Source organism: Xenopus laevis, chromosome 4L (assembly GCF_017654675.1).
Source record: "Xenopus laevis strain J_2021 chromosome 4L, Xenopus_laevis_v10.1, whole genome shotgun sequence".
Taxonomy (NCBI): Eukaryota; Metazoa; Chordata; class Amphibia; order Anura; family Pipidae; genus Xenopus; species Xenopus laevis.
The window spans coordinates 33,167,832-33,191,969 of record NC_054377.1 but is presented as its reverse complement, the minus strand read 5'-3'; the positions used below and the strand labels follow the sequence as shown (position 1 = coordinate 33,191,969).

At 38.6% G+C, this 24,138-nt stretch overlaps 1 protein-coding gene across 7 annotated transcripts; it reads right to left on the bottom strand.

Moving 5' to 3' along the window:
• Nucleotides 1-3,105: 3,105 nt before the first annotated feature.
• pla2g15.L (phospholipase A2 group XV L homeolog) lies at nucleotides 3,106-22,664 on the bottom strand. Of its 7 annotated transcripts, none has more exons than XM_041590089.1 (8): nucleotides 22,181-22,664; nucleotides 16,610-16,766; nucleotides 14,592-14,619; nucleotides 13,165-13,316; nucleotides 11,948-12,066; nucleotides 9,850-9,948; nucleotides 6,781-7,005; nucleotides 3,106-4,496 (listed from the first exon to the last, which is right to left on the bottom strand). In XM_041590089.1, exons 1-8 carry the CDS (start codon nucleotides 22,338-22,340, stop codon nucleotides 3,985-3,987), a joined length of 1,452 nt encoding a protein of 483 aa, XP_041446023.1. In that variant the 5' UTR covers nucleotides 22,341-22,664; the 3' UTR covers nucleotides 3,106-3,984. The 7 variants fall into 7 exon arrangements, with proteins under 7 accessions (XP_041446023.1, XP_041446024.1, XP_041446025.1 ...); XM_041590090.1 differs by having other exon boundaries at nucleotides 13,171-13,316; XM_041590091.1 differs by having other exon boundaries at nucleotides 13,165-13,283.
• Nucleotides 22,665-24,138: the final 1,474 nt, after the last annotated feature.

Below are 24,138 nucleotides of genomic sequence, written 5' to 3'. Positions count from 1 at the left end.
ATTCTAGATATGCTGTCAGGATCTGTGCCATTAGGGAGCTTGGGCAAGGTGCAAAGCACACCTCATTTTTTGCACTTTGTACATTGTCCCTAACAAATTCCAGTGCCCAAATCATAATTTTAATCTGGTATTAGGTGTAGAACACTAAATTCTTAGGTGCAGATCATCATGTGCAGATCAAACTGTGAAATGAGCTTTACCACAGAAAAATTCACACACATTCATTCCTGAGGAATTTTTAGAAGTGTATTTATTAATAAGTGAAAGTTAGAATTCAACCCTTTGATGTAAACACTTCTAAAATTCCATAGGAATGGAGGAGTTTTTCTTTGATAAATCGGCTCCCAAGTGTTTAATTGTATTAATTAATTGTTTAATTGTGCGTGTTACGAGTGTACTAGGTCTGCAATGTTGCTCCACTTAGCTCGCTTGTTGCACTTGTGTCTGCAGAATTAGTAAATGACCCTTACTGTATCATAAGTGTCCCAGTTACACTTTTAATTAACATTTACTACTCTCTGGCTGATAAACAAGGTTGAGATTCAAAAAGAGAAAAAGTGCATTGAACTTATGGGGAGGCACATTTATCAATATTCGAATTTCTAATTTATGTGAGTTTTTTTAACTTGCATGAATTAGATTTTTCTCTAAATTTGAATAATCAATTATTTATTATAAAAATCGAATATCTTAAACTCGAATTGGTTCAAACTCGATTTAAGTTTTTTCTTTGAAAAAAACTGTAAAGTTAGGAAGGCTACAAACAACTCCAAATTGGTCACTGCAACACTCCCATTGACTAATACTGTAATTCGGCAGGTTTTAGGTGGCAAATAGTCAAATTCAAATTCTTAAAGGGTCAGAGTATGATAAATCTTGAAAATCTAATTAGAATTTTTAAAAAAAAAAAAAAAAAAAAAAAAAAAAAAAAAGAAACACGAGTTTGGATAATTCCCTAGTCGAATAACAGTTTTGACCATAAAAAAAATAAAAAAAAACTATATACCGGTAAGAATATCTAAACTTCTAATGTGACAGAAAATAACAGTTTTAAACCTTGTGTAAAGAATAAAATGTTATAATAAATAGGGATGCACCGAATCCACTTTTTTGGATTTGGGGCCGAACACCCAAATCCTTAGTGAAAGATTCGGCCGAATACCGAACACTAATTTGCATATTCAAATTAGGGGTGGGAGGGGAAATTTTTTTTACTTCCTTGTTTTCTGACAAAAAGTCATGCAAATGGCCTCCCCGCCCCTAATTTGCATATGCAAATTAGGATTCGGATTCGGCTGTGTAGAAGGATTCGCCGAATCCTGCTGAAAAAGGCCGAATCCCGAACTGAATCCTGGATTCGGTGCATCCCTAATAATAAATAGTGGTAATGTGATATAACAATATCCTATTAAAAATGTATCAAGTATCCCCATGAAAGCTTTAGCCCATCTCTGTAAAGCAACCCAGAGTTTGTCATTATAATATTTATTTAAATATCAAGGCACAAAAGGCAAAAAGATTGTTATAAAACAGAATTCTTCACAGCATGGCACAACTGTCTCAATACACAACTGGGCACAAAATGTTTTTGCAATAGATATTACACGGTAATTTCACATCCATGCAAAATCTGAGTTTGAACATCATTTTCTCCTAACATCTTTAATAGTGACCTACTTTACATAAACAGAAAGTATAAAAACGTTCATTTGTTTTGACAGTGCATTTGAGTTAACTTGAGTGATATTGCGAGTAGCATTTTATATTACTTCTATAACTATTTAAATTTATTTCTGTTAAAATAAATTGTCAGTCTAGAATGTCTAATAATTTTTTTTTAATATAGGTGCCTCAAACACATGGAGGTACCTGAACAGTTGTATTTCCAGCCAAGCTAGCAGCTCAGACAGCAAACTTACTTTTGCAGAATAGCTTTATTTGACAGTGACACTTTCCACATTTAGCAGGAACATGCCACGATTACTTCAGTTAACTCTTTGGTGAGAAACTTTCTTCTGGATGAAGCCCCTGCTTCTCTGCAGACTCCTAATACAGATCCTTCAGCAGCTCCTTTCCCCAATGCCTCAGAAGTGGACATCAGGCTTAGGGAGGCAGGTCACAGTTCCAATAAACTGGGGCATTGTTTATATTTGTCCTCAGCCTACTGTGAATTTGTTCATCCTCATGGCAAAACATTGACTGCCAGGACATTGGGGAAAGGACTCCATCTGAGATCTATAATAAGGGGTCTGTAGAAAGGCAGGGGATCATAGCAGTCAGTGAGTAAGCTGCAGCGGGTTTATTAAAGGTATAGTGGCAAGCTTATGTACAGGAAAAGTGTCACTGTCCCTTTAACAATGTGCTACACATTAACAGTAATCCACTTATCTCTCTCCTCTAAGGACTTATTGTCACTTAAAGCGTTATTCAGTTGTTATGCAGAAGGTAGGCTGTAATAGCTCATACAAATACAAAAAAAGGGGGGGTTGTGGGAGCACTCCTAAGGCTAAGTAAAAATGTATTAAAGTACAATGGAAGTGCTACTGACTTGGCCAGTTAATCAATGCATATTCCCTGGTCCCCTGTCTAAGTAATTCAATATATATGCAAGTGCATGTGTTCAAAAAGAAAGGGTTTTTAGTTACAAAGTTATGATTATAAAGTTGATAAGCCCATACCACGTCAAGGTATACCCCACACGGTGGTCCCTAACTTGTATATACTATGTATTTACTATGACCAGAGGTAAACAAGTTAGGGACCACTGTGTGGGGTTTACCTTGACGTGGTATGGTGGTTTATCAACTTTATGATCATAACTTTGTAACTAAAAACCCCGGTCTTTGTGAACACATGCACTTGCATATATACCGAATTACTTAGACAGGGGACCAGGGAATGTGCACTGATTAATTGGCAAAGAAAGTAGCACTTCCATTATACTTTAATACATTTTTACTTAGCCTTAGGAGTGCTCCCACAACCCCCCTTTTTTGTATTTTAATAGCTCATACAGCCAAAGTAGTATTTGAACGGTTTAGGAGCTTCAAGACCACATTGTTCAAAATACCTGTAATGTAGGTACCCACATGTAATGAACGTGCATAAAAAAAACACAACATTTACTAAAATGAGAATTCAAAAAATACGTACATACAATGAAATGATATGATAAATACCCTTTGTAATATCAATCCCATTTTTAGGCCAATGTGCAGGCCAAAGTGCCTGCACATTGTTTTATTATCTCAGAGAAGGCATATCTAAAAAAAAAAAAAAAAAAAAAATGATATGTGATGTTTTGCTAAAATGTCTGAGGAAATTATGCAGAGAGATTAGTAAATCTAGTTTAAATCTACCTGCTATAATGAATGCTATAATGAACGCTGAAGAAGCATGGAGAAATCAGTTACCCAAATCAGGCCCAAGTCAGTAGATTCTTTTAAAAATTACATTTGGAATGTCTGCAATTCAAATGTTTCCTTAACAATTCTGTTACATGTTTCAAATATGCCAGCTGCATACCTAGCTTTGGAGATATGGGGGCAGCACTGGTATTAAAAAAAGAAGCAAGCCTATAAAGTGCCAGATGAATTGTGTTTAACCCTGTGCAAATAAGATGAAAAGTTATGGAATTAAATACTGATAGCATACCTTCAACAAATGAACATGTGGCTTAAACCTATCCTTCATTTTCTCAGGTATACAAATTATGTGGTCGCTTTACAATTATAATGACTTGAAATTATTATACATACAAAAGTATGTATGAACTTGAACACTTTAACCTGGTTGTAAAAAAATATTTTTGTACTAAACAAGGTTTGAATGTGTGTGTTTTTGGGCAGGGTTGTTTAGTTCTTGAATGGAGCTGAAGAAACAAAATAGAATTTCCTTTTTCCCCGTCACTAACAAGTAGCTGGTACAAAAACTTGTGCACTATGCTACCCAATTAAAGCAGCAACTCCAGTTCAAAATCTAGATCTACAGTCCAAACAAAACCTTCTTTACATAAGAGATGGTTGAAATGTTTGACAGCATGGCAATGTGTTCATTTCCAGGTAGCTCAACCAATGACACCTTCTGTCTCTGCTGATTCCTCCACTTCCCGCATTGTAAAGCACTTTCCAAATTAACTGTCCCATCACCTTCGCCATAAACTGTAGTAGGTTCTTTATCTGGGAAAGAATCATATGAGAACGAATCAGGGGTGTCCACTCCAGTTCCATAAAGACAGTGTACCTCCACACCTGGAGGAGTCAGTGAGGATACAAGTCCTTCTGTTTCTTTCCTCATTTCCCATCCATCTTGGAATCCAATGTCCTCGTAGAACATCCTATAGTCCTTTATCGTGTAGTTTTTATTGGGCGTTATTACAAAAACTTTTTCCTGTTGCCATGTGTTGTTATAAGGGAGGAGCCAATTGGTGGAAACAGCTGACCGCTGCTGGTCACGAATCCTCAGGGAGCTAATCACTGGAATGCGATTATTATCTCCTGAAATACAAATATGATTTACAGTAAGTTAAAGTTATGACAGTACAACTCATACACTGCTCAATTTGGAGCCACCACCGAAAACATTTCAATATAAAAAGGTGAAATATTGTGTTTACGGTGTGTGATCTTATTGGATTTTTTGATTTTGAGTTTTTAGCATTTGGAGCAGTTATAGTCTAGACACTGATCACACTCCACGATCGCCTTTGTTGTTGATTGGCGTTATTTTACTGAAAAAAAATAAAATGCAACAAGGAGTCATTTTTCAACATGTGGGCAGTAACCTATGGCAACCAATCATATGAGTTTTTGCAAATAAGCCCCTTTGTATTGTGTATATTGAGTCTAGATTTGTATGAAGCAAAAACCAATGACACATAAGGCAATGCTGACAAATCTATTTTATTGTAAAATCTATGATGTCTAGTAAAAAGGTTGCTGTTGCCCCTGCTTACCACACAATAACCACAGGCCATGTGCTCTGTCTACATAGCCATGAATATTCAAATGCACAGTTTACATGACACAGTCATCCTTTGCATAAAGTGCATCAGACCTGTGGCATCCACACTATAGTACCTTGTACTTTATGGTAACTAAACTGCATAAATCCATCTTGGTGTCAAAACAATTCTATTGGGTTTAATGTTAAATGATCCAAATTACAGAAAAAGGCCTTATTTGCAAAATCCCAGGTCCCAAACATTCTGGATAATCCCACATATGTATAGCTTTCACAGGTAAACTAAACAGGTAAACTAAATGTCCCAGTAATTAAAAAAGAAAGAAAATGATGTACATTTGTAAATCAACTGGTAGTAAATAGGCTGCTGTAATGCTAAACTTGTTTACACAAGTAAACTAAGGGCAATGGCACACCAGGAGATTAATTGCCAGCGATAAATCTCTGCTTCTGTGGGTGACTAATCTCCTGTAAAAGCTGTGAAACGTGAATCGCTGGTGGTAAAACCCATGTGTCGGTTCAGTCTCCCAAAATCACTTGAAGTTTCCTCTTGAGGCAACACAAGAGGAATGTTCAGCACAAGCCTGATAACCTGACCTCAAGTTGAAAAGTAGTTACTGTCCCTTTAAGTAGAGTCGAAGCTTTTTAGTAGTTTATCCCTGGGTAACACTTGATAATTCTATGCTTTATCTGTGGAAAGTCTCTCTACCAAATTACAAAGGAAAATTTCAATGGGAATTTCACTGGCGAGGAGGATTGTAAAACAATTTTGTAACTTACGCTTTTTTGTTCCAGGGATTCAGTTTGAGTCACCGAGCCCTGCAAGCTAGAGTATCATCTTTTGCATCTGAACCTGAGCCTACCCAGGTTCAGTGCTTCCAAACATGCCCTATGGGGTGTTACTAGAACTGGGTATTTGATGTGGATATCAGAAAGCAGAAATATAAGGAGAAATTACTATTTGCAGATGTTACAGTGCCATATTTTCATGTTTCTGTAACCTTGTTATAGGGGCCCTGACTAAATGGCTGACCTCAACAGGGGCTAGAACTAAAGTAGAGGGGGAAAAAACAACAACAATTATATAGAAAAGGGAAGGTATGGGGCACAACAATTTGACGGATATGGAATGCTGCAGTTGGAAGCTACTCTACAGTTTACCATAGATTGTAAAATCTACACCACTGGCTGTCAAGCACATGACTGTCCGTACCATAGATATTAAATGTATTCTTTCTACTTTGCCCTATACTGCCTGCCAACGCTAGAGGCAGCAAGATCAAAAAGCAGGTGGGGAAAGGGTTACATACTGTACCATCCTAAGAAGGTGATAATTACACATACATACACACAAAGAGGTTTAGACTCAAAATTATAAGATGCTGGTCAATAGATTATTCATACTAATAAAAAAGTTACAATCAATACTATTCTTCCCCTAAACAGTTGTACTCTATTTAACCTAACACATTTATGTAATTTTATTTGGAAGTTTATACATAAGCATAAAATCCCTTCTCAGACAAAATAAATATCTCTTGGGTTCTTAAAGTATAACATTGCTTGTCCTTGCATCACACGATTAATGAAACTTGGGAGTCAGCTGGGAAGCACTCTTACATATTCTATCTACACAAAGATAAAAAACAAATTAAACTTTCCTTTTAAAGCTCAGTAACAAACAGTTCTGTAGGAAGTCATCACCAGTAATTTACAAGTCACATATTTCTGGTACCAAGAGCTTATGCAGAACATTTTTAGTGGTCCTTTCTGCAAAAATAAAAAAGAAAAACTTGGTTATAATGACATGTAGCTTACCTGAAGCCAGGACATGCAGAGTCTTAGACACACCACCCCATGGAGCGCCTAGAGCCACAAAGGAATGTATATATTTATCCTTCCAGTCCTGTGTCTGCTGGTTGAGGAAGTAAAGGGTGTACAAATTTCCCATGCTGTGAGCAATAAGCACCACAGGACTTTGATAAGACTCAAACATTGACTCCACTAGCTTGCGAACTGCCACAAAATAGTCTGAATTTTCATCTATAAAAGAAATAATGCAATTACTGGATATAATAAAATCATGTGCACAAAGAGTTCATCCCCACTAAACTGTTCATTGGCAGCTTTGAATTCCACTGTTAATTGCAGCTCTTTTATCTATATTTTGTCTATCACTCTCCTACAAATACCTGCACCACCTTGTATAGCAGAGACCGAAACAAAAATAATGAGAGCAGTAATACAGTTGAAAAGACAAAAATAACTCTATGCAGTGAGTTCTCAGGAGGCCTAATCAATGACAGGATTATGTTGCTGTAGCCATAAAAGTCCCATAATGAGTGGAGTTGCAAGACAGTAGAATGACATGGTTGTGGAAATTCTTTGGGAGACAACTGTCTATGCTCAGTAGACTCCACCTTCTTCCAGAGTCTTTAGTGTTTCCCTGCTGTTGTTGTTTGGGCTAAACAAAAGTTGAACAAAATTGCAATTGAACCCATAATACATGCGCAAGCCTAAGGTTTATTCTTCAGGGGTAATTCTTGTGAATTCATGCCGCATAGGTTTCGATGGGGGGGGGGTCTGTGGCAGGAATATTATATACAGGTAGAGGAGGAGAGTCATGGGATCCTTTTAGCCAAGTGTCAATTTAGATAGCTATTGACACTAAATACTCAAATAGTGGAGGAAAGTTATAGGCAGCCAGCTCATCATTAAGGCCTTTCCAGAAGGCATGTACTTTGACTTTGATGTATGCAACCTTTGACTTCTCATTCAGATAATGCAGGGATGAAAGGAATCTTGCACTAATTCAGAAAAACTTGGCAGGTCTCTGAATACTCTCCATAGTTGTGGGAAAAAAGCTAGGAAAGCTTGCAAGCCTCCCAGTGTGCTTTACAGTGAGTACCTCATTCTGACAAGCTACAGTATGTACTCCAGGAAGGAAGCATGTTCCCTGAAGAGCTGAGAAGTGGATAAGGAAGTTTAACAGTGGATGCAATAGAACAGCCCACGATGAGGTATTGAGCCCTTTGTTGAGCTATGGTCACCAGCGGATGGTAGTGCTGCCTTGGTACTATGATCTTTGTAGAGTCCGGTGTAAAGGGGAACTATTGCGAACATGGAATTTTAATATAAACTTCCTCATACTGAAATAAATACATCAATTTAATTAAAAAATCTGTACCGTTTCTGAAATAATCAAGTTTATGTTCACTATCCCTCTCTCAGCATCTGTTTCTCTTCATTCAGGAGTTGGGTGGGTGTCAGATAGTTAGAACCAATATATCTTATAGGGGGCTTCCTTTCCTAGCAGATGAATTAGAGCTCATTCAAATAACTGATTCCAGTACAAACAAAATCTAACAAAATAACTGCCTTTTGCACAAATCCTGAATGTAGAGAGACATGATGGCTGGTGATTTTAATAGAGTGAGCTCTAATACATCTTCTATGCAAAAGGGGTCCCCCTATAATATATATTGGAGCTAACGGTAAATGAATATCTGACACCCAACTCCTGCATGAAGACAGAACGAAGACTTTTTAATTGACTGTATTCAGAAAGTTTCTTATTTCAGTATGACGAAGCTTATATTAAATTTTCGCTTTTGCGATAGTTCCCCTTTAATTTTTCAATGTACATGACTGGAAGTGTTGAAATTGCCGGGATAAGGATGTAAATGTAGCATTTTAAGTTGGTGACAAGTAGGGATGCACCGAATACACTATTTTGGATTCGGCCGAACAACTGAATCCTTTGCGAAAGATTCAGCGGAATACCGAACCCTAATTTGCATATGCAAATTAGGGGTGGGAAGGGGGGAACATTTTTACTTCCTTGTTTTGTGACAAAAAGTCATGTGATTTCCCTCCCCGCCCCTAATTTGCATATGCAAATTAGGATTCAGATTTGGTTCAGCCTGGCAGAAGGATTCGGTGCATCCATAGTGACAAGCGGTGTCCCATGCCCCCTCCTTTGTTCAGGTTTAATGGCCGCCTTCCCACCTCTTTCAAGCCATCTATCTTCTTGCTCCAAAATTTACACACTGCAGTCTTCAAAGGAGCATCCCTTCTTCTTTAGGCTGAGTCTTGTTCTGAGGAGTTCACCCTCCTATGCTGGGCCATTCTCTTACTTACACACTTTGATGTGTAAAAAGTCACAAGGTGGAGGTACAGACCTATTAAGCATTCTGTGGTCAGTGCTGTGTTTTAGGTTTGCTCTTCTCACATGGAACTATTAGTTGTCATTCTTTCTTCTAAGAGAATGACAGTATATTATTATACATTCCACCGCAAGCAAAGGAGGCGTGTGCACTCAACAATTTACATATCAGATACAGAACACCTGTCTAGATTCTGCGTACGTGGTGGCTGGAAACCACTGCTACCTCACACAGAGTTTACCAGATTTTAAAAAAAAGAATGTTTTTTTTTTCTATTCGAGGTTAGAGGACATTGGATCAGCTTTACATAAATATAGATACTGCATAGATATTTCATAATTAAAACAATAAGCAAATAGTATACCTCTATAAAGGGGGTTTTCACATTTTTTCACTTAGTATGATGTAGAGAGTAATATTCTGAGACAATTTGCAATTGGTTTTCATTTTTTTTTTTTTTTGTAGCCTTACAGAACATTTGTTTTTAGACAGGGTCAGTGACCTCCTTTTGAAAGCTGGAAAGAGTCAGAACTAAAAGCAAAAAATTAAAAACTATAAAAGAGAAGATAATGAAACGAATTGAAATGTTGCTTAGAATTGGTTAACGTTAAGGTGAACCACCCCTTAAAGTGACAATAATTAAACCTGTTGGTATCCATTGTTTTTATTTCCTTGATACGTGTAATCATATGTAAGTATAATATAAGTAAAACAATCTTACTAGGAGCTTTGCGCCAGTCGTAAGGTACTCCTCTCACATTTTCATCACGGGTATATCCCCAATCTACCAAGCTTTGCACAAGGGTGTAAAAATATGAACCTGAAGGAGATAGGACATTTCAATATGAACTGCTGAACATCAATGCATTGTATGTACATTTACAACAAGAACAGAATATTATATTACAGTTAAAGGACAAGGAAAGTTAAACTAAAGAAATAGGCTAGAAATGTTATACATTATGTTTTGTGCATCTGTACCAGCCCAAGACAACCACAGCTCTTAAGCAGTAAAGATCTATCTCCAAAGATGACACAGTAGCTCCCTGTCTTCTTTTCTGTTGATTCACTGCACATGCTCTGTGCTGCTGTCACTTACTGAGCTTAGAGACCCACTCACAATATACAGTACACATAGAATAGAAATGTCACAATATAAGGCTGATTAGTAATTAATACAGATAATTACTAACCCTGTAGCATCAACTTATATTACAGATATATTACAGATAAACCTCATTTTCTGCTGGATAATTAGTGACAACCCCTAAGTTTAGCTTCTCAACAGCTGCATACAGCCCACTGAGCATTTAACACTTTTCAAGATGGTGACCCCCTGTGTCAAGTTTGAAGTCCTGGATCACTGCTGCTATTGACAAGCTGAAACTTTAGGCTGGCGCAATAAGTGCAGTATATAAAAATATGCCATGTTTATCCCTATTCATTTTTAGGATTTAGTTCTCCTTTAAAGGCTACCATCATTTATTACACAAGACCTATGAAAAATGTATAATTTTGATCATACAAGCTCATTTAAAGAGTTTATGCTATGTTTCTTGTCTAGACGTTATAGGTAGCCAAACTAATACACACTAAGCATCTCAACATAACTGGACAATTTATGTTTTCACTTTTATTCAATGGTAACTAATGATAATCAACTTATTAAAGGGGACCTGTAATCTGAAAAAATATTCCAAATCCTATTTTATCACGTTTGTCAAGCAAAGTAAACTTTAATTACACTATATAAATTATTTGAATCTTGTTTCCTTCATTCTGGGAATTAATTATTATAGTAAGCATGAGCCAATTTGTGGATACCGTTATAAAGGCAAGTCTTGCATCATCTCAAAATTTTTTTGTGCACCAGAATGGGGGACCTGATGTCCATCCCTATGCACTGGTTACACAATTAAATGGTAAAGAGAGAGGGGGAATATGGAGAGTGCAGTGACATCTAGTAAGTGCTGAATGGAAAGCAAAAGTAATTGTCTCTCCCATCTCTATGCCGAAGGCATAGAGGAGGGGCAGGCAATATTTGATTGACAGTTGATATTTTTCAATGAGTTTACAACAACTATGAATTCGTTAAAGGACAGGTCAACTCCCCAAATGAAAATCTTATCAGTGAAAGGTCTCACTGCATTCTTGAAATACTTGCCACTCCAGTCGCTGAAGAGTAAACAGGGAAGCTGCTTCGTTTCCTTGTTCCCTCTGCATATCAGCAGCTCGCTCAAGTCCCTCTCCCCCCTCCCTTCAGAATTCTCCTTGGCGCTTGGCGTGGGGAGAATGCGCAGTTTGAGTCAGTTGAGTACAGCAGACGAAAGCTATGTCTGCTTAGAGAGATCAGATGGGAGGGGCTATGCACACATGCACATTAAAAAAAATGGAGAAGGGAATAGATGACGTCAGGTCGGGGAAATGGCCACTGGGTGGAACTCTTAATGTGATGAAGAAGACAGCAGTACAGGACATAGGAGTGGAATTGGGGCACGAAAATAATGCGGTTTAGGTGGGAGTAAGGCACCCTATGCTGACACCATGTAAGCTGAAATAGGGTTGACAATTCCTTTAATAAAAATAAAAGAATTTGGATTTCATGTTTATTATGAAAAGTTAAATTAATTTTAAAAGTGTGTTTTGCTATTTGGCATTTGTTTCTCAAAAATGAGATCTATGTACCTACAGAGATAAATACAGTTCCTGCTGCTTTTAGTATAACTGATCACAATCCTATATGTCTTTCATGCTGTGCCTTTGCCATTTAATAACAAAAAGAGCATTACTAAATAAAACTATGGATATTAACTACTTACCTACACTCCTTTTACTTGGATCCAAGAATTCCAGTGAATAAGTCTGCCCAAAACCAGGAACTCGGATATCAACTCCCTCTGGAGGGGCAGTAGTTTTGCTTGTTTTATTGTAAACCAGCCTAGGTTAAAATAGCAGAGGTAATGAAATAACCATTTTCAGTTTTTTCTAACAAAAATATAGAATATAAATAACTCATTCACTACCATGCTTTGTTGGACCCACATAAACTAAACATTTAATTTTAATTTATAGTGCAAAGAATGAAGCTGGATTAGACTGATCTCTGACTAAATCTAGTTGTTAACCACAAAGAGAGCAATTCATTATAGTAGTATTAAATATAAACACAGTAGAATAGTTTACAATTGTCTTACAATGTAAGAGAATTAACAGTTCACAAGGAAAGTTATGTTGTGAAAAGAGGGCAAAAAAAAATAGGCAGGCGCCGTACAACTTTTTATGCAGCAGGCCAAACAGAGCAGATGTTGTTATCCTCAAGCCAGGGAACAACATACTGGAAGCCTCTATTTTAGGCATTGCAACTGAAGTGGCGGCAATGGACATCCAATGAGAGGTTTTAGTAAAATAGATTGTTCCCTATAGGCAACGGAAGCCTCATAATGTGAGTGGACTGTCTAGAATAAATATATTAATAATAATACATGGTGTACTCTTCCTATATATTAAATTACTGAAGTGTGTGTTTTGACAATTTCTGATGTCAAAGATGTGGGAATGGCATGCCCTGTAGTTAAGGAAATATGAAAATATACATCGTTTTTTAAATATATCATAAACATTTTTTTATCTGCATAAAATTACAACTTCTTTGCAAAATTCCATTACTCCCAAACGATCAAATCCCTCCAATCTTTGATACAAAAGTAAAACATCATAAATCGTAAAAAAAAAAGCGGCATCTGAACATTTTGATACTCTGTGTGCAAAGGATTACAAGAGGAAACATGCCACAGAGAGGAACACTGGCAATACATCTAACCTCCAAACTGGCCTAGAGTGGTCTTGTTGATTTGTGAGTGCAATATTTGTGTTGAAATATTTTAATAAAACATGTTTTAAACTATTAGGGGTCATCGCTGCTCCTGTTATGAAGCAGTGTATGCTATAATTGGAAATTGGTTAACAGTGAGCAACTAGGGACTTGTCAGGATTGATTGGATACTTAGTATGCATAGTGAGGTCAGAGAGTACCCACCTATACCTTTGTTGAATTGACCACAGGTGATGGGTATATATTTGACTGACGAATGGTTGACACGGAACTTTGCTGTGAACTTCCACTTGTTGGCACATAAGGTTGTGGTGAATTTCCATCTGTTGGTGCATAAGGATGCTGTGAACTTCTATCTGTTGGTGCATAAGGATATAACAAATCCATTCACCACTTTCACTAGAAGTATCACTTTTACTTTTCCACAACTAGGTTTCAGCCTCATCTACTATGTTACAAAGGTGTGCTACTTTAAATATATGTGAGTTTTATTTTTGTGTATAATTTTCAACCAATGTATTCCTAAATTTTATTTAGAAATATTAAGGGGATAGGTCAGTTAAGAAATATTTCACTTGTATTTTATTCAAAACAATCTAGATATACTTATTTATTGACTACATTTTGATATGGCTTACACTTTTAAACAGCATTAAGAAACAGAGTAGAACTCTGATCGTAAAATATCTGGCAGACCTATATAACTACCATATCAGAAGAAAGTACATAAGGGATACTAGTCTGCGTAACAGAAGACTGACTGGACCAGAAAACAAGGCACAATTGAAGGAGAGAAATTATATGAAAGTGTCCACAGTACTAGTGCAAAGAAAACTTCAGAAAGCAGGGCTGAAGTCATAGCAGCTTGGAAACCTCTATTAACACATGAACACAGAGTTAAGAGACTTTCTACTGGACTCTTGCAGAATGCAAAAAAGTATTGTGAGCTGATGAAATGCAGTTTAAAATATTTGGCTTGTCATCATTGTGATCAGTGACAGGATGAATTCTCTTTATTTTAAAGCAACAGATAAGCATAAGGATAATGAGCCTAAACATACTTCCGAGCTCTGACAGAAATATTTAAAGATGGAGAGCGGAAAGTGACAACCTTAACCCTATTGAGCATATTTGGGATGAACTGGATACAACGGTCAAGGCTAGACAGCCAACAAGTGAAGATCATTTGTGGGTACTTCTGAAGTGTTGGAATGAACTTTCAAACAAATGAGCTTGAGTCTTTGCTTAATACAACAACCAGAATTTATTTTGCTTTGATCACTACAAAGTGCCAAGATTGTATACATAGGTGATGTGTCATTTGCTTTACTTTTTTTTTTTTTTTTTTAAATAAATTTCCATTGCTCACTCATCGACCCCACCCCCAGACACATTATGGATAGAATAGCAATATTGATTCATACGAAAAGTTAAGTTGTATTTCCCCTTTACTCAAAATTTTAATCAACATTTTCCCCAGCAAATATCATAAAAAGGTAAGAATGGTCATTCCAGGGGGATCATAGGAAGTAAGATGTTATAAGTTGCAATCCAAAATACTGTGGAACACATGGCCATATAGAGAGACACATTGAGGAAGCAAGTAGAGTGTAAGGTAGATGCGGACTTACATAGGCAGGAGAAATGGATGAGATACTTCTGTTAAATTGGGACACAAGAGGTAGCAATTAAAGGAGGGCACCCTTATATTGCATCCCCATGATATACTGAATTTAGTGCTAATGCGCCTGCTGTATACCCACTACCCTTTCCAGATACAGGTATGGCATTCATTATCCTGAAATGGGAAAGTAATCTCCTACGGGAGATTACCTTCCCATTTCAGGATAATGGATCACATTTCATTCAAATAATTCAGTTTTTAAAAAGGATTTTCTTTTTCTATGTAATAATAAAACAGTACCTTGTACTTGATCCCAACCAAGATATAATTAATCTTTATTAGAGGAAAATTGGGTTTATTTAAAGGAGAACTAAACCCTACCCCCCTCCAGATCTATTTTTTTCAGAAATATCCCTGTGTGCTAACCTGCTATAAATATGCAGAGTTATGTTCAAGGTGCCATCCACTGTCTGTCATCTGATCGTCTTCTGTCAGTTGCTAATACAGATCTTGCAGGAGCATGCACAGTAGAAGCTGATTCAGGATATAGATTCAACTGCACATGCTCTTCTAAGATCTGTGTCACTGGTCTAACAGAAGAAGGTCAGAAGACAGACTTTGAATTTCGCTGTGCAACACTGCAGATTTAAAGCATGTCATCATACAGGGTGACTTTTGAAAAGAATAAATTTTGCAGCGGGAGAGAGCTTGGTGGGCAGGGTTGGAGGAGACTAGGGTTTAGTTCTCCTTTATTGTTTAAATTATTTTTAAGCAGACTTAAAGTATGGAGATCCAAATCATGGAAAGAGCCCTTATCTAGAAAACCGCACGTCCCAAGAATTCGGATAACAGGTCCCATACCTGTAATCAGCTCAGAGGCAGAACTAGGGGTAGGCAGAAAGGCCTAGGGCGCAACGATACGGGGGCTCTGGGCAGGTACCTGCTAATGGGTTTTCTGCCTACCCCTAGTCATTCCCCTCTGCCACTCTCTACTCCATCCCCTCTGTCACTCTTCCCTCTGCCAGTCTCCCTTCAGTTACAGTGCACACGGAGGGGGGGGGCAAGTGCATGGTGGCCACCCATGTAGAGTATTTGAATACATTTGAAGTACAGCTTACATGGCCTATGTATAAAAGAAAGGGAGCCTGCTGGAGATTTCGTCTTCCCAAAGACTCTTTTTTATTTTATAACAGTAAGTCTTTTTTTTTTAATCTTAGCCTTGGAAAGTGCCAGTGCTGCCCAATTTATCATATATGCTGCCATTTCTACCATTCTACTCTTCATACTAATGTATGGTCTTAGACACATGGGATGATGCTCTGTTATTATGCCACCTTAAAAATGCAAAATAGCCCATCCTTTGACAAATCAGCCCATTTGCCACAGGAATAAGGTGTGTAAGAAGTGTAAAAAAGTACAGATGTCAGTATAGCACGTAACAAAATTCCCACAAACTATACAATGTACTGCATTTTGAATTTCCATTTAACATGACTGGTAAAATCAGCACATGTATTTAGATCACTTAAAGGAATACTGGCATGATTCTATGAAAATCCATAGGAATGTGTCAGTAGCACTAAAAAAATGCTGGCATGAAAATCTGGATAAGCAAAAGTTCCCAAACCCAAAGTCCAACGGTACCTGCTCCAACAAAGGGGGAACAAGAGTAGAGGGAGCTGTCCGGTTTTTCCTAGTTTAACACTGAACTGGGGGTGGTGCGATCCATCCATAGGCTAATTACAAATGAAAACAGTACTCTAGCCTATGGAAGGATTGTGATACCGCCAACCCTGTGTGACTGTCACAACTAAAGGGATCCTTTTGCCATGTCAGAGTGTCGCTCAGCTAAGTTACGCTGAGCTGGTTGGCTTTGGGGGACTTTAGGCTTGCTAGATTTGCACACCACATTATGTAGTAATACTGACACATTCCTATATATTTTCATAGCAAGGCTTAATTTATCCCTTTAAAGAGGCAGAAAAAGATCTATTAAAGACTTAATCTGAAAATTTAAATTAGTACCTGATGTTATCAATCCAGCAGTCAATAACTACAGGCAGCAGCAGTTCCAGATTCAGCCACAGAGTGAAGTAATAATTTGTCTTCTTGGAGCACATATAATGCACAACTGACGGTTTATCTAATTTCGCCTCTAGCTGGTTTCCCAAGTCACCTGGCACTGGAGGTATCAAAGAAAAAGTAAAAGATACAGCAGGTCAAAAGAAAAATCTTGAGGTAACTTGATAGGCATATCTTTTAAATGTATTCTCCAATGGGACAGTTATTTACAGTATAATTGCAGCAAGGACCACCGTTGTTTGAAAAGTCCTTTTTGAATATGGCAGTGGCAGGAGACATGTAACAGACAGTTGCAGTGCATACAAAACTTCTTACCCAAAAGTCACGTGTGTGTATTTGTGTTTCTTTGACAGTACAGCCAGTCTAACTGGCCCCCTGCTATGTGCTGTCACCCTTATAGGAAAGAACACGGGTTGTTTTGTCCCCTGAGGGAAATCACACTCCTTACCTGTGCCATTTAATTGTGAAAATGCAGAAGGACTTTTCTCATAAATACATGGTTCAAATTATTTGGACACAGCAATTCAGATGAGGTGCCATGCAATGGGGTTTCCTGGTATTTTGGAAGCATGATTTTCTGGAATTTTGGAGGCCCTACCATCCTCCGAACAGTCATTCCCCCTCCCCCCCACTGTAACACAATGTGCGTGTTTGTGCCCGCTCGGGGGTGGGGCAGGGGTGACGCTTAGGGTGCCTGCACTGCTTGGCCTGGCACTCACCAGCACATGCTATTAATCTGAAACAGAGCAGTGGTGGCAGCTAAATCCTTCAAGAGAGGTATCAGGGAGAGCGGTTGATATATATATTGAGATTTCAAAGGTTGTAGATAACCTGTAATTCTTGCACTTTCTGGTCCTACAGTCACCCACCAAAGAAACAAATGGCTGATGTTTAATATCAGCACACCACTGAGACCCTTTATGCAATGTGAAGAACCAAATAAACAAGAGCATATAATTTATAGCATTGTCTAGAGCCTTCTGACAACGAGAGACAATCACTTTTTTATTAATAAAGTGATGCAAATTAATTAACATGGACAATATACCCCCTTGCTAAACAGGAGTGCAATGCATATGGAATACTGCCTTTTCCCTTAATAAAAAAAAAAAATCTACTTTTTTTTTTTTATTTCTTAAGATAAACAGTGCAAACAGGAAAACTAAAGATACTCCACATTTTGTTGGCAGATACCGGTAATTGGTTTTGCCACCAATACGGATTAATTATATGTTAGTTGGAATCAAGTACAACGTACTGTTATAATATGACAGAGAAAAGGGAAAATGCTCCTGCTGACATCACTGAATGCTTTCTGCGCCACAGAATCACCTGAGAACCTATAAAAACCTGGGGGAATTCAGTATAGCAAAGTGAGACTGGGGGAAGGGGACACATAAGGGTAACTCCTGATGAAATTGAGGGAGGTTGACAGCTATGGTGTTAACAAAGTTGTTCCATTTGCCAAGCTTACTGCCTGCTTTCTAGCTTAGGGGTCCATTTACTAAAGTGCGTTAAAAATATTCGCACAATATATAGACAGAATTTTCGCCAAATATGTTATCGCCAGTTTACTAACCTGCGGTAAATATCAATTTGCGAATTTTCTTGCGCAAGAATAATTGTTCGCCAGTTATCGCATTCGCTGAAAATAACGATACGTAAACATTAACGCATGGTTTACTAAACAGCGAAATGTGCTAAAGACAAAATTAACGCCAAAATATTCGCAAACTTTTACCGCCACCTATGTAGTAGCGTAAAAGTATTTTTTTCGCCAGAAAATTCTCAAGGGGCAGGAAATATCCCATAATACTGTTTTTTTTTTACCCATCATTCTTTGCTGACAGGAGAGAGATCTGTAGCTATTGCTGACAGGATGTTTTGGCTTCTGCTTCTATCTGTTGCAACAGCAGCAGTTTCAGCTCAGAGGCGTATTATTGGCAGCGGGCATCACAGTCCAAGGATTCGTCAGCCTCTACACTTTTTTGGTTTCATTGTGATTGGCTACATTAAACTGTGCATTTCTATGAAGCAAAGAGATTGACTGGTATCATTTCTTGTTCCTATGATTCTATTGGCAGAAGGGTTTATATGATGCATACATGTTTGATTGGTGTTACTCTGGTGATGTTGTTGGATGGTATAATCATCAGTCAATAAAGTTTATGAGTTTTGAAGATGCATTTCTGGCCATAAATGTCACAGTAAAAATTGCCATAATAACCGCCATAAAACAAGACTATTTTATAGCATAAATATTCGCAAAAACTTAATTTTTCGCCAGAAAATTCGCAACTCGCTAAAATTACCGCTAATGTAAGCTGGTTCCTTAACGTAGTTACCGCAAGTGATCGCAATGAGCATATCGCTGTTTAGTAAACTTAGTCGATGTGAATATTCTGGCGTAAAAATATTCTCAGCGATAACATGCGGAAACTTAAAGTCAGATTTAACGCACTTTAGTAAACGGACCCCTTAAGGTGGCCATAGACTCCAAGATCCGCTCGTTTGGCGACATCGCCAAACGAGCGGATCTTTCCCCGATATGCCACTAAACTGCATGGCTATATCGGGGGTAATTCGAACGTTCGGCTGTACGGCCGAACGATCGAATTACGATGCGCCAAGCGGCTCCGACGGGTCGGTCGGGTAAAAATCCAACCTTCCCGATCGATATCGTGGCCAGATATCGATCGGGAAGACCCGTAGGAAGCCCCCATACACGGGCAGATAAGCTGTCAAATCGGTCCAAACGACCGATATCGGCAGCTTTATCTGCCTGTGTATGGCCACCTTTAGTCTCTTCCTTGGTCCTCACTTGAACCTAGGGTTGCCACCTTTTAAAAAAATCTTCACCGGCAGGTGGAGGGGGCGGGGTTAAAAGGGCGGGTTGTGCCACTAAAGGGGCGGGCCATGATGCACTATTGGCTGGGCGGGCGTGACGTCAAAGGGGATGGAGCCAAGGTGGGTTTGGCAAGAAGCCCAGGAAAAAAAGGTTAATTTTGAGCAGGCTGGGGACAGGCCACGGGCTTTTTTTAGGTGTACTACAAATTTACCAGCAGCTACATTGCCGGTAAATTTGTAATACTGGCCCCGGCCTTGGCTGGTGTTTTACCGGCTAGGCCGGTAAAATACTGGCCGGGTGGCAACACTACTTGAACCCTTTAAAGAAGCCAGGTTCTGGTGGCCCGTAACTGCCCTGGTTCCCTGACGAAAAACATCAACAGCAGGACAATTTAGGTAAGAAAGACATTGTGCTCTGTTTACAAACAGCTATTCAACAGCCTCTCTCAAGCAAAAAAAACTACAGTTTTCAGTTTGTAGAGATGCACTAAATCCACTATTTTAGGATTCGGGCCAATTCTGTATCCTTCGTGAAAAATCTGGCTGAATACCGAACCCCTAATTAGCATATATAAATCAGGGTCAGGAAGGGACAAATAGAACCATGTGTGCAGCACATGGCTAAAAATGGTTTCACTTCCTGGTTTGTGTGATGAAAAATCACATGATTTTAAGAATTTGGATTCAGTTCGGGCAGGTGGTTGGATTCGGCCACATCCAAATCCTGCTGAAAAGGGACAAATCCTGGATTCGGTGCATCCCAATTTTATTTAGAAACATTTAATATATTTATATGTTCACATGAAGAACAAAACATTGAGCACTCACATAAAAACACAGGACAGTGACCCTTTCAGGTCAAAATATGACCTGAAATCGCCCATCAAATAAGAAGCAAGATGGAATAACTGGCAACAACTAGGTAGTACCTCATTATAGGGATGCTGACATTGTAAACTGTGTCATTGTAACCCAAGGTTTGCACAAAAAGTTACTGCTCAGTTAAACTAATACACAACTGTATTTAAAATGGAGTTTTACCCATGTATTATGGCCACAGAGTGTAAAAACATTTTGGGGGATAAGCCTTCCTTTCCATTGTTCCATTAGTTTAAGCTGATAGCCCAAATGATCGCAACAGCAGGAAGGGAAAGGGAGCAGTGGAATATTTTCAATCATTCAATCTGTTAACACATCATACATTGGCATATACTGTCAGGGGTGCTAATGCCAGTATGAAAGTTGAAATTCTTTCCTCAGGCAGACAGTGCCCAGCAGGTTACCATTAACCGCGAAAAACTCTCTGTATAATGATGCAGCCCCTCTTTGACCCCATCTGATGCTGAAAAGTTAAAGGGGCTTTAAGTTAACTGTTTTTATTTTTTTATAGTTTTTTAAATTTTTGCCTTACTTCTTCTGACTCTTTCCAGAGTTTAAAATGGCATCTAAAAACCAAATGCTCTGTAAGGCTTCAAATATATTATTATGGCTATTTTTTTACTCACATTTCTATTTAGGCCCTCCCCTATGCATAGTCCAGTTTCTTAATCAAATCAGTGCATGGTTGCTAGGGTAATTTGGATCTTCGCAACCAGGTTGCTGAAATTACAAACTGAAGAGCTGGTCAGCTTAATGACTCAAAGACCACAAAATAAAACTAATTGCAAATTGGATATCACTCTCTACATCAGGGATCCCCAACCTTTAGAACCAGTGAGCAACACTAGCATAAAAATGTTCCTGGGGTGCCAAATAATTGCTGTGATTGGCCATTTCGTAGCCCCTATGAGGGTTGTCAACCTACATTGAGGCTCTGTTTGGCAGTGCACCTGGTTTTTAAGCAGCCAAAACTTGCCTCCAAGCCTGGAATTGAAAAATAAGCTCCTGCTTTGAGGCCACTGGGAGCAACATTCAAGGGTTTGGAGAGCAACATGTTGCTCACGAGCTACTGGTTGGGGATCACTGCTCTACATCATACTAAAAGTTTACACAAACGTGAACAACCCCTTTAAGTACAGGAGGCATCATCACATAAGATGTCTCAGGGTGGGGTGGTACACACAATTTGTTTTGTACAATTTCATCAAGTATGGATAGCTTTAGACAATAAGCACAGATAACACTAAATGTGTCCAATTACATTAGCAATGCAATCCCATGGTACAGACATAGAGGAGACTCAAATAAGTTAACCTGTGGCAAAAAGGACAATGACACCCAGGGAAATTTGTGGCAGCAGACGAGAAATCTCCCCAAAAATGCCTTGCCATTTACAAACTGCTTTATAATTTTTAAATATAAAGTTTTATTAAGCTTAATCGCCATGAGTAATGTAATTTACATGCGCCAATTACAAGGTTAGTGACAGCAAGACATTTTCGGTGAGATTTGTCACCAGCAACAGCAAATTTTTTACTTGGATGACAAATCTGCCAGTGTGTCATTGCCCTAAATCTAACACAAAGGAAAGCATTAATAATACCAGTATTTCAGGGATTGTCTAAAAAATTTAATTTTGTTTAACCTCTATGTGTGTTTTATTGCTGTGCCAGATACTGTTATAATTCAACTCATAGTGACATTTATAGCAACAAACCATTGAGAGAGAGATGTATATTCTTTGTTGTTTTGTTTTTTAAATGATATAAAAAAAAACAGATAACTTACCAAGCACCACAGGTGGCCCGGGGGAACAGCCACCAACTCCACACGACGACCCATAGTTGGGAAAGGAGAAGCAGCCAGAGACAGAGAACAACAGCATGAACAAAACACGAGCATAACAGACGCTCGTGACCCTAATGCAACCACATGATACTTCGTCCATAACGTAAGCCAGAACAGGAGAAGAAGGTTTAAGAAAATGATGTTGAAAAACAAGGTTACACGTAATGATTGTGCAATTAAAGGCGATACCCAGTCACATGATAGACAAGTGACCGAATTCCAAATTGTATGCGTCTATACGTCTAGAGAAAATAACCGGTGAAAGGAGATTGCTTATTTGCTGTCTTGGCTGTCAATTTCCTGTTCGCGTATTGACTCTTTATGTCCCTTACGTGACGCTGTAACAGCAGATCTCTGAACAAACTGAAAGCTTCAGCGTGCCATTAGGCAGCATATGCTGAACAAAACACATCAGGAAGTAGCTTCGCTCTGTTTATAAGAGGCAGAGTGCAGTGCAGACAATCGAAGCCCGATAAGGGTTGGGGGGGGGTTTGCTTGCAAACAATTTGCTGTTGCAGGGGTGAGTAAACTCGGGGGTGGGGTTAGGTTTAGCAGTACAGAGGGTCAGAATTGACTTGCGATTGAGAGTAGCATTTCTCTCATTCATGGTTCTTCTTGTCGTTTAGAGTTTTGTTGCAGCAACTAAACAAAAACTGTGATACTGTGTCAGCCAGTAGCAAAAATAAGAAATAAAAAAACAAACAAATACAAAAAGTATTGTAGAAGTGATACCTATATTGGCTAACAATAAAAAAATTCATTGCAAGCTTTTGGAGCACCAAGGCCCCTTCGTCAGGAAAAATACAAATGAAAGCTAGAAAGGCACAGCATATATTCTGTCAGATCAGTATGAAAGCTAGAAAGGCACAGCATATATTCTGTTAGATCAGTGAAATGTATTCACTGATCTAACAGAATATATGCTGTGCCTTTCTAGCTTTCATTTGTATTTTGCCTGACGAAGGGGCCTTCTACAATACTTTTTGTATTTGTTTGTTTTTTTATTTGTTATTGTTGCAGCAACTGAATGTTAGAAAATACCCTGACATAGACAAATCTGAGAATTGTCTCTGCTCTGCTAAAACACTTATAACATTAACATAATCGCTGAAATATACATGTGAAGATGTATTTGTGCAATTATGCAGATATAGCAGAGACAAATCTCAGTATTCTCTATTGCGGAGTATTTTCTGACATTTAGTAGGTGTGACAATTAGCATGGTGTCTCATTGCCCTAAAGAGGTACTGGACTGGACAGACTATGTCCATGAAAAGTAAGTGTTCTTTTCCCAATGCATTATGCTCCCATATGCATGCTAAGTACAAGTGGTCCTTTGAATTTACCACCCAATACAGTCTAGATTCCCCATTCACCGCCACCACAACAACCCAGTTCCTCCTTTAACTTTACCCACATCTACGGTTGTCACCTTTTGTGGCAGGGACCTCCAGGGTGGGGTGGCTATGGTTTATGGATGGGTCTGTGATGGGGCTGATCGCTGCATTATTCACTTCAGAGCCCTGTCAAGATTTCCTCATTTGGAGATCCGGACAGATAGCATTAACCTGGACAGCCCTTCTGAAACCAGACTGACCATGCTAAAACTGGATATTTGGATATTTTCCTTGATAATCAGCCCCCATGCCATCGCAATGAGCAATTCACATCCACAACCAGCCATTTCAGTTTTTGCCAGCACCATGGCCAAATCAGTTCAGAGTGCATATGCACGCTCAGACTATGAAAGTTTCCTTCCTTGCACAAGATGGCACCATTCTCCTCCCCTTCTCGGCATTAAATCTACCTGACCCATGCTTCTCTGTGCAACACCTCTCCCACCTCAGTAGCACAGACCTGTGACAGATCTGCAGCATCTGCCCTGCCCAATTAGACT

Excerpts from the sequence above, each read along its gene's own strand:
- pla2g15.L (XM_041590089.1), bottom strand. The coding sequence starts at position 22,340 with ATGGACGAAGTATCATGTGGTTGCATTAGGGTCACGAGCGTCTGTTAT. Across the intron at positions 9,949-11,947 it reads TCCAAGTAAAAGGAGTGTAG|GTTCATATTTTTACACCCTT; the intron begins GTAAGTAGTTAA and ends TATCTCCTTCAG. Across the intron at positions 4,497-6,780 it reads TCTGCATGTCCTGGCTTCAG|GAGATAATAATCGCATTCCA; the intron begins GTAAGCTACATG and ends TTTGTATTTCAG.